General features: G+C 39.8%; 1 protein-coding gene across 1 annotated transcript in view; it reads left to right on the top strand.

Moving 5' to 3' along the window:
• The window catches only part of LOC140240257 (uncharacterized), a 43,395-nt gene that overhangs the window by 16,781 nt on the left and 10,773 nt on the right, over positions 1-15,841 (top strand). The window contains exons 9-21 of the mRNA XM_072320046.1: positions 822-1,108; positions 1,754-2,045; positions 2,641-2,840; positions 3,180-3,276; positions 3,730-3,912; positions 5,086-5,225; positions 5,675-5,744; positions 6,807-6,898; positions 8,219-8,413; positions 8,979-9,117; positions 9,940-10,094; positions 14,241-14,397; positions 15,092-15,223. Coding sequence (XP_072176147.1) covers positions 822-1,108; positions 1,754-2,045; positions 2,641-2,840; positions 3,180-3,276; positions 3,730-3,912; positions 5,086-5,225; positions 5,675-5,744; positions 6,807-6,898; positions 8,219-8,413; positions 8,979-9,117; positions 9,940-10,094; positions 14,241-14,397; positions 15,092-15,223 — 2,139 coding nt within the window. The remainder of the gene's footprint in view (positions 1-821; positions 1,109-1,753; positions 2,046-2,640; positions 2,841-3,179; positions 3,277-3,729; positions 3,913-5,085; positions 5,226-5,674; positions 5,745-6,806; positions 6,899-8,218; positions 8,414-8,978; positions 9,118-9,939; positions 10,095-14,240; positions 14,398-15,091; positions 15,224-15,841) is intronic.

The following is a 15,841-nucleotide window of genomic DNA, read 5'->3' as shown; positions in this document are numbered from 1 at the left end:
TGCATTACATGATGCCATAACGTGTGGAAATTCATTTTGAGTTGTCTAATTCTCTTATATCCTTATGTCTCTCAGTTTACAGCAGCTATTTTCAGTCATCTTGGAAGCTTAGTAGGAGAAAAAAAAAATATGTGCTTACCATGAGGTGTACATTAGAGCACTAGATAGTCAGCATATTAAATGTGTATATATCTTAACTGTGTGTGACCTTATCTTTATAAACTGGATAAAGTTGCAGACATTGCAGCTGAGAAAATGGCAAGATTGATTTGTGTGACTGAAAGACAAGAAATTTGATATTTGTTCAAAACAGTGAATAGTTTGATATCCTTACTGCCTCTGGTTTGAATATCAGAGTCTAAAAGATGCCTTTGAATATTTCTTTTGTCTTGTTTTTACTGTAAAATTCTTACTGTTTTAAAGTACCTTAAAGTGTTTGATATGCAATCACCTACTTTCATGTGTCCAAAGTTTTATGCCATTTTTCAGAGTATCTTTATATGATGATCAGCTTTACTATCATTTCTATGGTATATATTAATTTGGAAATAAAGATGGACAAATGATTTATCACTGGAAAGCTTCAGTATGGGGAGTTTAAGAGAGCGAAACAACAACACAGAAAGTCTGCCAAAATTACAAAGCTGATGTGTGGTGCCTTTGTCATGCTTTTGTAGTAATGCGTCTTATGTACATGTACACCAATATGTGTATTTATGTGTGTATGTATAACTGTGTTTGTTGTAACTGTGCATGTACCACTTGTTGTTATATGCCTTTGTCGGTCATTTCATATGCTTCCTTGTGATCTTTTTATATAGGTCACCCTGACAGTGTTGTCCAGTCAGAAGTCTGAAGTATCATCACCTGACCAGATGGCCAATGAGGAGGCTGTGATGCAAACCTTCACTTTCCCCGAGGGGGAGACGTTTGTGGCCATGTACAAGCACCAGGCTCATGGGACCACCATACGTAGGCGGAGAACCGCATCATCCCTGTCTCACGGCAAGCGTCACCATGGCGACAGCAAGAAGGATGAGTCTGACGTTGACGAGTCAGATGATGATTACTATAGCACCTCCTCAGAGTGGGAGGAGTCAGGAATAGGGTGAGTAGCCAATCAGATGTAACAGCAATGGGGGGGGGGGGGGGGAGTCAGGAAGTATGAAAGAGTTCTAATAGTCCTAGCAGCTGTAATTTGAGGCCACATAGAACTCTTTAAATATGATTCACTGTGTGTGCAAATGAATTTCATGCAGTGCTTTGGTTATAATAGCACTGTTGAAGAATAAGACACAAATGCTTGTACGGATTAGATGTGATAATTCATTGACAGGACTAGTCAGACTTCAAGGGAATGGTTTATGCAATGGTTTTGATTGTACTGTGCTATGCTCACCTTGGGCTTGATCAGCAATTTCTTTGCCCATTCCTCTGTGATTTCAGATGTTTAATCTATCTCCAAATATGGCTGATTGTGTTGTTCAAATTATATATATCCAATGAATATGTGTTAGCTATCCGAGCAAAAGCTGACCGCAGAGGTATTAAGTGATATTTCAACAATGACAATTGCTACATGTTAGAGTAAAACTGCAAATGAATCAAATCTAACATCGGCCAGGTAATAATACCTTGAAGTCACATGACTTCTACCAAGAAGTCACATGACACGTCATGTGACTTCTTGATGCCGAGCTTAAGAAATGACATTTCTATTGAAGCACCAATGTGTTTGTCTCACCCTTGGCAGGATACCCCAGTCTCTGCGCCATGTGAATTCCACCCCCTCTTCCGGCCTGTCCTCCACCATCCTGGATGGGTGTGTGGTGGTCACCAACCGGGCCCTCTACCACTGTCGGCCCAGGACCTCCCCCGAGGGCCTCTTCCTCGAGCTGGCCATGTCCGAGAGAGACGGGAGCCAGGCCGAGAGCCTTGGCATCACTCTGGGACTGGACATGAATGCCCTCTATGAGAGAGCAGCTGAGATGAAGCTTGCTTCGGGGGACTGTCAGAGGGCACTCAGTCTCTTTCAAAATGCGCAGGTTAGATGGGAGGGTCCCGGCCAAGAGTCATATACTCTATACATATAGTTAGTCTAATTTTTCACAAAGCTGAATTTCCCGACATTTGTGAGTGGTTAAATCCTCAATCTTGGAGCACAGTAATGAAAGGAGAAATAACATGCGCAGGTCCCATTCATGTCGAAATCAAAATTAGCATATTCTCATGTTGTTAAATTCGTGAATAGCACCCAACCTGGGAGATTTGCAAAAATAAATACCCTGCAAAAATATATGGTGTATACAGCATGTACACTCTGGACAAATTACGTGTCAGCAGTGAATGGAATCTACAGGTACTATGCTTTCTGAAATCTGCATGAGTAAACTGTTAATTATTGTAGCTACAGAGTTTAAACTCCAATCCTTTGTCTGTACCTTCACCATCAAAATGAATTTACTTTCATACCTGTCAAATGAATTTCATTATATGCAAACATAGTATCCATTGAAATGTAATACCAAACATGGTAGTTTAAAGATTACACCATTCCTCCTGAATTTTTTTTTTTTTTTTTTTTTTGTCTTTCAATCTACTACTTGACCATAATAATTTATCAATTCTTTATCTCTCCAGTGTTCCTACATCAAACAGGTGACCAGTCTGGCCAAGCACGGCCACATCTCTGAGATCCTGTCGCTGGTCAGTGTGGCTCTGAGCAGGACGTCGGAGCTGAGTGGTCACGATCGCCGGATGTTGGCCAACATGGCTATCAAGTGTTTTGTCTATGAGATTCTCGAGGGTGACCGACGAGAGGAACTCATGTTCAACTTCAAGTAAGCTCTTTTAAAGGAGATAATCTTCAGCTTGTCAGGTAAAAAAAGGAACATTCTTCATGGGCCCCCCATTGACCTAATCTTGGGACTCTGTTTGTGCTTTCTAATTGCTGTTCATTCATTATGTTGCACAAAATGCTACAACTTGTACATAGGATAATTAAAAATTGACTTTATTTACAAAAGGTGCTGAAACAAAGATTGTCTGGATGTAATCAACATTTGGTAGAAATAAAAGCAAAAAACCCCTTCAAGCATTTCTTGCCATTCTGACTCATCTGCCATTCTTCTGTCATCTTTGTTTGATTCTAAGATTTGAGATCCTGTTTTCTCCTACAGACACTTTCTCATGGACAATTTTGACTACAATGAGGATGCAGCACTTAAGCTGTTTGCTGAATGTGGGCTCACTGATATTCTCATCGAAGTGGCAAAGGTAAGTGAAGGTTGATTTCTCAAGATATAAAACTTTGCTGACTGTCAGGGAGAGGGTCAAGAAAAGAAAGAGAGATGTGCTAGCTAAGAGTATTCAAAATTTCCTGGCGTCCTGCTGTAATTAATCTAATCACAAAGTACACTTTTTCCCTGTGAATGTATATATGTACATGTATGAATGTATTTAAATATGTAAGTTTGTACAAATATGTATGTAGGAATGTACCATGTAGGTGTGTGGTTGTATGGAAGTGTGTTCATAGGAATGTATGTGTGTATGTATGCATGTAAGCAGCTTCTGTACACAAAAGGGGGGGGGGGGGGAGGAGAGGAACTAAAGTAAATCCTATGTTTCTTCATTCTGATTCTGAACAATTGTGAGCACCCGAGAAAAAATACACACACACACACAAAAAAAAACAACATTTCATTTGCTATCTTCCCTGCATGGCAGGCTCGTGGTAAGCTGTCCACAGCCCTAGACGTGATCCTTCAAGCTGGGCTGCCACAGATAGAGGGCTCCCTCCGCAAACAGCTCGTCTCCCAGGGGTACATCACTAAGTTTTCTGCTGCTGGGGACATGGCTTTTGTCAGGTGTATGCCTTCTCAACAGGCCGTGTGTCATCTCCTTGCTAAGGTAGACTTTATCTCTCACTTTCTCTTACAACTACACTGTATGCAATGCCAATGCCATTTCTTTTTTCTTTAATCTTTTATCAAATTTATTTTTCAGATATGTATATAAACTAGAGAAGCACTCTGAGAGTGCAGACCTCTGCCAAGCAGCTAATTTTCTCCAATGATCTTGTTCTTCCATAGAGATCAGTGATTTCCACCCATACGTATATATGCTGAAAATTGCCCTAAAAAATGCGCAGCTTGAACTCCCAAGTTCATTGACCCTACCTGTCAAAATGTCGAAAATCCTTCATAAAATCAATAAGAATTTCCAGATCACTACCCAAATTTAATCATCTGTCGCTCGTGTCATTCTCAAACGTTCCTGCAAGTTTCATTTCAATCCCTTCACAACTTTGTGACTTATTTTACACACAGACAAACAAACAAGCGATAATGAAAAGATAACCTCCTCCCTTGGCGGAGGTGAAAAGCACATACAAGTCATAGTGGGAAAAAATGTACTACTTGACATAATCAAGGTAGTTGGTGTTCTCTGTGTGGCAATGGCAAGTTGATGGAGTTGTCTTGAGAAGGTTAACTTCACAATAGAAACTGTTTTATCAGAGAGAGAGAGAGACAGACAAACAGAAGAAGCGGTTTCCATTTAATGTCTCCAATACTCTGCAGTATTTCCTTCTTCAATTTAAAGTAAACTGGTATGTTTTGTGATGTGTATGCTGTGGAATAGCATCTCTGTTTGAACCTGCTCAATGCTCCCGATGAATTTCCAGGAAGTTGTATTTTGTGCTCCTTTACCAATAATCCACTGAACAAAAAGAGTACCACACTCTCAGTTTTATTATACCATGTCAATTCAGATGTGTATAAATGGATGACCAAGATGCTGTGAATTATGCTGTGGTCAGGTGATACACTGTATTTCAAGTACCAGTAGTTTTCACCTGTGCTTTCCATACCTTTCAATTTTCTGATTTTTTCATCAAAATCGTTGGAAACCTAAAGCCCCATCTCCACCGAAACTGTACCATCTCTTTAACCCATTGAGGACGAGTCCCAAGTATACTCGGGCAGGTGTCTATGGGAAATATGTGTTGTAGCAAATTCAAACCATCCTCAACGGGTGAGGAGGAGCAGTTCTCACTAAATTTCCTTGTGTTTGCTGTTCCAGCCGGAGCTCGTCTTCCGCTACACAGACTTCATCCGAGGCTGTTTGGATGACCTTGATGTCAAAACTCTCCTCAAGCTTGCCCATCTCTTTGACCCGTCCAAGCCGACTCTGAGACCGCTCCTCAAGAGTAGGAGAGAAAGGTTATTAATCCCTCACTTTTCCACTCTATTATTTTCTTTGACGATCCTTTTTTCCCCCTGATATCTCTTCTGCATTTGTCAGTGATTGGATGGCATGATATCACTTTTCTTTTCATCATCCGGAGTCTCTTTGGTAGCCTGATCTTCCCAAGGAAAACCAACCCAGTCAATGCTATAAATGCTTCAAAGTGATTGTTCAAATTAAGCACACCCTGAAGCAGAAATTACTTCAGGCTTCTATAAAAATCATGCTGACTGTGACATCAGTAGTGTGAAAAAAAAGTATGAAGCATATTAAACTCACAGAAAAAAAAAATAGTTGCAACTTACTGGTTCCAACATCATTCTGATAAGCAAATGGTTGATATCTTTTTATCTTGTACATTCATATAACATATGATAGGTGAAATTGATATTTATTTATTTATTTTAATTTTTTAATTATACAGGAGTCACTCAACTGGGTCTACAGCCTCCTCTGACAGCTACAAGACTGCCCAGGGCTCCACTGATGGAGAGGTAAGGAAAGGAGTAAAATTGATGCAGTTAAGAAACATGTTACCATGGTGATGACAATGCAACTGGCAAGGTGACAAATGTAGGTATATTGATGGCTGTTTGTCATCATGATGATTGATGTGATCATCTGAATCATAATTATAGGTATGATGAAGGTGATGCTAGTGATGATGAAGGTGATGCTAGGGATGATGGAGGTGATGCTAGGGATGATGAAGGTGATGCTAGGGATGATGAAGGTGATGCTAGGGATGATGAAGGTGATGCTAGGGATGATGAAGGTGATGCTAGGGATGATGAAGGTGATGCTAGGGATGATGAAGGTGATGCTAGGGATGATGGAGGTGATGCTAGGGATGATGAAGGTGATGCTAGGGATGATGAAGGTGATGCTAGGGATGATGAAGGTGATGCTAGGGATGATGGAGGTGATGCTAGGGATGATGAAGGTGATGCTAGGGATGATGAAGGTGATGCTAGGGATGATGAAGGTGATGCTAGGGATGATGAAGGTGATGCTAGGGATGATGAAGGTGATGCTAGGGATGATGAAGGTGATGCTAGGGATGATGAAGGTGATGCTAGGGATGATGAAGGTGATGCTAGGGATGATGAAGGTGATGCTAGGGATGATGAAGGTGATGCTAGGGATGATGAAGGTGATGCTAGGGATGATGAAGGTGATGCTAGGGATGATGAAGGTGATGCTAGGGATGAGAACATACAGTATCGTGTCATGCGATCAAAGGTTGTACTGTGGTATATAAGATCACAAACACCATGCCCTTTATGATAATAATGTGCTATCTTCATATCAATATTGATAATGAAAATCAGTTTGAGAACGTAATAATGTTGATGATGGTAACAGTGAAGAATGTTACTCAGTGTGGAGATTCTTGAAAATTGATCATAAGGATTTTGGTAATCAAATGGTGCTTCATTTTTGGTGTATCAACATATGATTTGCGATGATTTATTATGTGATTGAGAGAGTAATAAATGATGGTTCAGGTCAAAGGTCATCGTAGTAAATAAGATGTTTAATCCTCTTTCTTCCAGGACATTGCAATCTTCCCCAAGCCCAGCATCCTGATAGAGGTCTTCCTCCTCATTCTCCTGAAGCTGAACAAGAAGAGGAGGGAACTTGGCAGGTTGGTAGAAAATAGCTACCCTTAGACTGAACAATTCTTGTGGCATGATTTTCAGTACCCTATCATATTTTAGGTTTGTCAGGTAAGCACCCTGGTTAGATATCTCTTTGTTTCCTTTTTATAATGCAGCTGATCACAAACTGAGAAGTATTGTGAGTTCCAATGCAAAGCACCACTGGCTTGAAAGTGTGATTCTCTAGTCATGCTAATAATATTACTTGTATTATACAAGGTATCAAGATCATCATTTACATCCTCTTATGCAGTGTCTTTTTTTTTTGTCAGATTGAATGTCAGTTTGTCTATGTGTCTATTTATGCATTCTGTTCTTGATATATTTCACAAACAAATTGGATCAAACCTGATGTAAAGAAATATATTGAAATTTTAAGTAAGTGATAGACGTCGCCGGTCACACGAACCGACGAATCACTCGATTTTGGGTCAAATTTTCGATTTTGAGATTTTCAACCATTTCGATAGTAGACATTCCATACTACATATTCTGAAATTCTCAGTGTGTAATTCGGTGTAATTTTTACGTAGTTATCACTTTTGTAGAAGTATGTAATTCCATTTGTGAAAATTATTTGTTTTCCCCATAGACACGTGTGTTAAACAATCAGGTGATTCGACGGTTCGGTGACCGCGCGTACTAGTACGCGCGGTGTAGTTTTTGAGATTCAACAGTTCATTGACCTCGCGCACAGTGCGCGTACTATGTAATACATGCATTGACAATGACAACGCTCAATGTACATGTACATATGGACACACATGGAAAATGACAACGTTCTTTGCAGACCGAAAATACATGCATGCAGCTCTTTGACGATTTCCCGCTTATTTGTTAACAATACAATTCGATAAAAACTTCACAAGTTAGAGCAAGAATTGAAGTGTGATGTACTACAAAAATAATTGGAAACTATAGACATGAAAGTGTAGCAACCATAAGTCAAAAATGGGTTAACTTCAAACACGATTTTCTCGAATTGTCATTCTTACGCAAACCTGAGGGATTCGTCGGTTCGTGTGACCGGCGACGAAATGGTCTTGAAAGTAGATTATACACTACACTAGGTGTACTTTTATGCAACTGGCTAAAAGCTGCATACAATGCTGCTGTGGATATATGCATATTGACTTCCATCCCACTTTGCTATGTGTCATTGAATGTCACATACAGTACTGTAGTACATGTGCAGTCACTTTCTGAAGATTTTTAGCATCACTGTGACTATGTGGATATTCGCCTCTCTACCCGGTAACCTACCTGCTCTCTGAGAGTATTTGAATTCTCATCACTGTCCCACACAGCACACTGTCTCTAGAAAACGGTTTTGAGTGTGACACGGGAGTGACCTCGCTGCCCGAAGACACTCCTGGCTGCTCCCACAAGCTTCCCGTCGGCCTGCTGCTCCCTACCCAGAATGCCGTGGCCTGTGGCCAAGACCACGCTGCCATTGTGGCCAACGGAGATGTGTATACGTGGGGCAGGGCTCACGAAGGAAGGTCAGTTTGGGAATTAAGATAACCCAATGTAAGTGCATGCATGAATTCACATTCCTATTGATGTGCCTCAACTCCATAGTAGCTTTCATGTGCTTCCTGAATATTATGAGATGACTAGAACATTGACACTGACATCAGTCTTGGTTCATTTTTTCTGCCAAGGAGCACACTCAAATAAAAACCAACAAATTATCTGTCTGGAGCTAGTATAGAAATACTGAAGAGAATCTAATTCTTTGTGAATTGTGGTTGGAGATTGTTGACTGGGTTGCAAGCAAAGGCTTATTACCACTTTTCTTTCTTATGCTGAATTTTTTACAGTATTTTTGTTGTTGTTGTTGTTGTTGTTGCCTTAACAAAGCTACCACAAAGATTACTGTTTCCTCACATCAATCCATGGTTCAGATAGTCAAAACCAGCACCTTTGTCTTTGTCTTATTTTGCAAGAAATCATGGTTCTGGAGAGTTTGTTACTGATCGTAATATTTATAAATTTTCCCCTTTAATGCAGCTTTCTTGATTTTATATTGACAGTTAGTATATCACTCTCTTTCTCGGCCAATAGACTAGGTCAGGGAGACATCATGTCTCTAGACGGAACAGCGCCCCCACTGAGAGTGGAGACCCTGCACATGCACGGAATCCGAGTGCGAGCAGTGGCTTGTGGGAAGGAGCATACCATGGCAGTGACCCAGGAAGGAAGGGTGAGCAGACTGGGATGGTCAACAGTGTAGGGTCAGTCTGGACAAAGAATGGTCAAGCTGTGAAGTATGCTGGCCTTTGGACCAAGTTTTGATTAAGTCATTTCAGTAGGCTTAGCGTAGACTAGTATGATTTTGGAAAGGTTGATGTACATTGTAGTATTATGCAGAGTGGGTTATTCATGAAGTAGATGTGATGATCATGATTCACAGTGCTTAGAAAATTGTTCCCTATTGTGTACATGTAAATCCTAAATCCTAAATGATTAAATCCTAAATCCTAAATGATTGATTGATTGAGATGAATGCTAGCTGAATTCCTAATCAACTAGTTTGAGAACTGGAACAAATGAAATTAATGAATTGCACTGGGGTGACTGAAACGTAGAGTGAATGGAATGAGATTGAATTGAAGTAGAGTGAATGGGCATTGAATGAATGGGTATTGAATGAATTTGAATAGGGTGAATATGAATTCAATGAATGGGCCTAAAAGTAATGGTAAGAGAAGGAAGATTTTATGGTTCTAAGATTCTTGATTCTAGTTTATGTCAGGTAATTTGATACAACAAATAATGCCCTTTTTGTTTGTTTTTGCTACTGCTAAATTATGGCTAGTGATTATTCCAGTGGTTCAGCTGTAGTCTTGTAGTATATTGAGGCAATGCATTTTGTCTTGAACATGGTTTATGTTACACCATGGCTTAACTTCGTATTACTTTTGAGTATGAGACCTTTATTTACATATAGAATTGTGTGGAATGCAATATTTTAAGGATGAACAGATTTTGGTTCAGTTTTGTATGTGTCCACTTTCTGTCACAGCTGTATGGATGGGGCAGTTCTATGTATGGTCAGCTTGGTGTCGGAGACAAGACTGTCCACTCTCGGCCGGTAGCCGTTGAAGCCCTCAGTGGTCATAGGTGCATAACTCTGGCCTGCGGGCAGCTACACACATTGGTGCTAACTCAAGATCAAAGGTAATTAAATCAAAAGATAATGCACTTGTGCTTACATATTAGATAACATATTTTTTTTTCTTTCTTTTGCTTGTTACAAATGGCAGTGAAATGCAATGTCTGTTATTACTTCAAATGTATGCTGTTTAACTCTTGATGTACCACATTATTATGAGACTGCAATGCAGGCATGCTTTGCGAAAGCATTCTGTTCTGTTAAAAATTAAGTGACTTTTATAACACAAATGCACTGCCCCCCCCCCCCCCCCAAGGAAAAACACAGTATCTGACGTTTTTGTCGATTTTCACTTTTTTGCATAAATATAGTCAGTGGGCAATCCTTGTTCATATGACACTCGTATTCAGATTTTTGAAAAAATGTTTGGAAAGCTACTTTTCCGTAACTGCCAAACGCAGTATCTACACTTAACTTGCACTTTCCCCAAGGAAAAACACAGTATCTACATGATGAATATTTCCCCAAGGAAAAACGCAGTATCTACAAAGCTAGTCTTAATTACCAGACACTGTTATCTATATATGTGAATACTTTGCGGGTTGTTCTGTAATTTGAACGTAAATTACTTTCTTTAGATAGACTTGCTCAATAATAAAACATAATGTTCAAAATATCTAAACGAAACAATAATGATTAGGAAATATCTTGATGAGATCGTGATCCTTATATAAAACACAGTGTGTGATTAAGACTAACCGAGTGCACATTAAAACAATACAGCACAACACTGTTAATGACAGCTTGCAGCTAGCTGCACTGAGCATGCAGTCAGCACAGGGCCCGGCTAGTCAGCATACAGTGGAACCTACTTGGATTAAAACAAAATGTTGTCGCGGGGAAAATTACTCGTGAGCCTAGCCCTCAAGAAAAATTTATCTGCAGACAATGAGTAAATTATTCAAAACTTACTGAAGATGATGAACATCTTCCGTACTATTTCAATATTAACTTGTTGTGAAGTAACTTTGTTAGGCCTAGACCCTAGTCAAAATTCCTCTGGCTCCGAATCCGAAAGTTTCGGCGAAAGGCAATAGATCTATTTGTGTTGTGTTGGATAAACGTCAGGTTATGTAACATGTTAGACCCTATACTAGATCTAAGTCTAAGTCTAAGACTTGTCTAGACAGTAACGTTTGAGTCTTGCCTCTCTTTTCTAACCGTAGACTTAACGTTAATCAGAACTCTCAGGGTCTGTATTCCGAAAGTCTAAAGAAAGATCTAGTGTAGGACTAGAATAGGCCTAATGATAGGGCAGGCATGTTTATAAAACTAAGTAAGAAGTCTAAAACTAAAACTTAACCACTTAACGTTAGAATCCTAACAGTCTAGTGAAGTGTCAATGTTCAATTATCTACTCCATACCATATTGTCTTAAAATTAAATAGCTGACAATAGATTATGTGAAAAATAGGTAAATGGACAAAATAGAGACAGTTAAAAATAAGTTGTATTTTAATTCTTATCTAGACCCTAGTGAGACTGGGTTGCATAAAATGCATGCATGATCCCATGCTGCATGCTACAACTTACAAGTAAAAAAATTAGGCCTACATTACAAATTTACGTAACATAAAAAACTTTGGTTCGATCCAGAAGGAATAGGCCTAGAGAGCGGATGTAACTTCGATCTAGACCTAGGCCTAGATGTATTTTTTCTAATTAAAGAGTCCTGTCTCGTGTAGGGCTTAGACTTAACCTTCTAGGCTATTTTTTTTTCTGTCAGTATCGTGCATGTATAGCCTGAGGCTGTGGACTAGTGTAGCCTGCTACGTAGCCAGCCTAGAATAAACGAAAAACTAGTCTAGATCGATCTAGGTCCAGACATCCGATTTAAATTTATTTTGGTCTAGACAGACTCTAGCCTAGACTGTACAGATCTAGATCTAGATGCTAGTTAGCATCACATTACAGCCCTGGCAAGCTTCATATTAAACACATAACGTTACAGCTAGATCGGTCTGGGAATGTTTTACTTTTTAGGTTTGAGCTGCAATCTGAAAAAGCAAAACGTTCCAAGAATGATCTGTTATTTGTTAATGTTATGAAGCCTGCTCTGTAATCAGGGCATAAATGGGGGGATGGAGGATGCATCCCCAGGGCCCAAGGTTGAGGATCATGAATACTTGTACAATGATGTATACATGCATACATAATTATGGCAGAAGATGCATTAATCCTAGTCATTCCGCTGTAGATACTGCGTTTTTCCTTAGGGAAATTCGTTCCATTGTAGATACTGCGTTTTTCCTTGGGGAAATCAGTCAGTTGCATGGGGTTTCCCCAAAGTATCTACTTTTTCATCAATAACTTAAAAACAAAACAAAAACACAAAATGATATTTTCCAGGAAAATTGGTAGCTAGATAGACTAAAATTCCACAATGAAGGAATTTTTCAAAAAAGTATATGTGACCGGCGACAACGGTTTCAGGCAAAAGTCGGGAATTTTGAAAATTAATTTTTTCACTGAATTACATTGCCCATTTCCTAAGCTTTGCATTGATATAAAACACTTGTATTCTTCGGCACCTTAAGTGGGCATAGAAAGAGAAATAAAATGCACTTTTTAAGTTGTTAGCCTGACAAAATTGCGAGAAAACAGGCTTTGAAGATTCACCTCTTTCTCAAAGACAATGTCCGAGCGGCGATGCGAGGGGAGAATCACCCATCCGTACGATGGTGCCAATCGATGTTAAGCTCCGCCTCTAGCAACCACATCGCCTTCTGATTGGCTCACTGAGAGAGTCTAATTTCCCGGGCACCTTCCTCGGAGCTCGGCGTATGGAGCCGAAAAACAATGCGTTTCGCTCGGGTTTGTTTACAGTACGTCTTTCAAGATGGCAAATACGATAATTGCACGTACAGCTGTATATAGTGCACATGTACGTACATGTGTATTTGGTGTACGCATTACGCAATGGCATTCACACGCCATGACCGTGTCCATGTAACAGGAGCGGTGGCAAATCCACACATTTACAAATCGCGTTTTCATTGTGGTTGATTTGTCTATATCATTGGCGACCCTTTTGAAGGGACAAAATTGCTAGTGCTGGCAAGGGTCACGCTTCCTGTTTATTTTGCTTTTACAAGACATGCATATGTTGCTTTGTTCGGTGGTGCTACTAAAACACACAATCAAACAAACAAACATACACGACTCATTAGTTTGGTGCGATCTTGACGTATAGTATTTGAATATAATTAGTCACATGTGACTGCTCCTTTCCTCTCATCTACCTTCCATTGAGTCAGTCTGCTGTCATAATTTTTACTACATGTACAAGTAGACAAATTTGAGAATATCTTCTAGTTTTCTTTTCACACGGTTATGTCATGCTACATGATTTTTGTTTCGCTTCCGTTGTCGAACATTGCGGTAGAATAGTTCGGATAGAAAGCCAAACGAAGAGCACGCACTACAGAGCGAGCGTATAAAGCAAGAACAATGGAGCATGTAATCGTGCACGCGTGGACAAAGCATTCCCCAAACGCTGCAACTGGTGTCTCCGAAAGCCGAATTATGTAAATGTATGCGACGCACCAGCCAATCGCATGCGAGACCCTGCGCCGTAGCAACGCTGGGGATATTGGCGCGGCGTTCGAAAGAAGCTCGAAACTGACAAGTGCGATCCAACATAGGGTGCTTAGAATTCCATTTTCGATAGGAAAAACTTTGTCTTCTGCTATGAAATTTAGTGTAGATGTAGAAAACATATCAAAGATTCGATTTCTGCAAAAAACCTAAATCGACAAAAATAATGGTCAAAATCTTTGTACCCCGCCTAGGAGGGAATTTGCTCTTGCGACTTTTGCCTGAAACCGTTGTCGCGGGTCACATATTTTCCAGGGGCTTAGGCAAAAATATAAAATAGTGAATATCTCGGTTGTTGAGAAATAGAGCTGGATGTAGATACTGCGTTTTTCCTTGGGGGGGGGGGGGGCAGTGCATTGTATATCATTTCCAATGTGGAATGTTGCCGACTGTGCTCCTTACAGAGGCATGATACTTACTGTATCTCTGTGGCAGTGCTTCAAGAACACAAATTTCAGGGCTTACAAAAAATGTCTCACAAGTCCAAATTTGCAAAATATGCTTGCAAAAAACATGGCATATACAGCACATCAACATGTTTCTCATGACTAAAGGTTGTGGAGCTTCGGCTGGGGTGCCCATGGCCAGCTGGGCCACGGGGATGTGGAGGACCAGATTGTGCCCAAGCCTCTGGCCCCGTTCACTCGCAGTGCAATAGTCAGCGTCAGTGCTGGATACGCCCATAGTGGAATTCTCACCAACGAGGGTCAGGTATAGTTATTGTCTCAATACCCTCACAATCCAGATTTGTATGTGTTCCATCTCCCTTGTTTTCAGTTTTGTTTTTATGCAGGCACAGATTTTTTGATGTTCTTTTTTGTTTGTTTGTTTGTTTGTTTTTTTAGTGCTGTGCCTTTGTTTGAACTTACATGATTGATTTACAGTGTTTATGAAGGCTCTTAAATTTGATCAAAGGAAATGCCCTTGTCATCTTGATAACTTGTGCTGTGGCCAATGATGATGTCACTATAAAATCATGTCAGAGCACCTTGTTTTTATGTGTATTTCGATTGATTTTATTACACTGCAATATATTTAATTTCACTACATTTTCTACCTTTTATACTAATTATTAGAGTGAAATTATTTCAACGGTTATTTTCAATTGTCAATTGCTGGAAAATTTTTTCTGACTGTTTTCACAAGAATGAAGATTTGATTGTTTCTTGCTGGCATAATGGCATTCAAATCAAAAGGATGCTACCTTGTGGGGCAGCAATTTCTAATAACATATTATTATGCTACATTCTTGAAGACCACAAGGTCTCATTAAGTGTAAACTATTGAGATGGTTCCCATACACAGTGAAATGGTACTGCAGGTCTTTGATTAGTGCTTGTGTTAGATAAGGTCAAGTAAGATGTGTTGGAACAGATCAATAAATTTCTTGTGTCCCTCTATCAAGGTTTGGATGTTTGGGTCATCCGCCTTCGGACAGCTCGGGACAGGATCAGTCGGTAAATCATCGGTCCCTGTCAAACTGGACGCCCTTAGTTCTCTCCACGTCAACATTCTCACCTGTGGTTACTATAGCAATGTAAGTCCTGTGGTCACTATAGCAATGTAAGTCCATTATCTACTTGAGCTTTCTAAGTCCAGTTTTTACTAGAGCAAGGTAAGTCCTGTGGTTACTAGAGCAAAATAAGTCCTGTGGTTGCTACAGCAGTGCAAGTCCAGTGTTTACTATTACATTTTAAATCCATTGATTACTACACCAACATAAGTCAAGTGATTACTACAGCATTTTAAGTCCAGTGGTTACTGCAGCATTTTAAGTTCAATGGTTACTACAGCAATGTAAATCCAGTAATTGCTACAGCGTTTTAAGTCGAGTGGTTACTACAGCAGTGTAAGTCCAGTGTTTCTATAGCACTTTAACTCCAGTGGTTACTATAGCAATATAAGTCCAGTGTTTACTATAGCATTTTAAGTCCAGTGGTTACTACAGCAGTGTAAGTCCAGTGTTTCCTGTAGCATTTTAAATCCAGTGTTTACTATAGCAATATAAGTCCAGTGTTTACTACAGCATTTTAAGTCCAGTGGTTACTACAGCAAGTTAAGTCTAGTGATTACTACCACATTTTAAGTCCAGTGCTTACTACAGCAATGTAATTCAGTGATTACTACAGCATTTTCAGTCCAGTGGTTACTACAG

The sequence above is a fragment of the Diadema setosum genome, chromosome 2 (assembly GCF_964275005.1).
Source record: "Diadema setosum chromosome 2, eeDiaSeto1, whole genome shotgun sequence".
NCBI lineage: Eukaryota > Metazoa > Echinodermata > Echinoidea > Diadematoida > Diadematidae > Diadema > Diadema setosum.
Note: the sequence above shows the minus strand (reverse complement) of the source record. Positions and strands in the feature narration are given on the sequence as shown.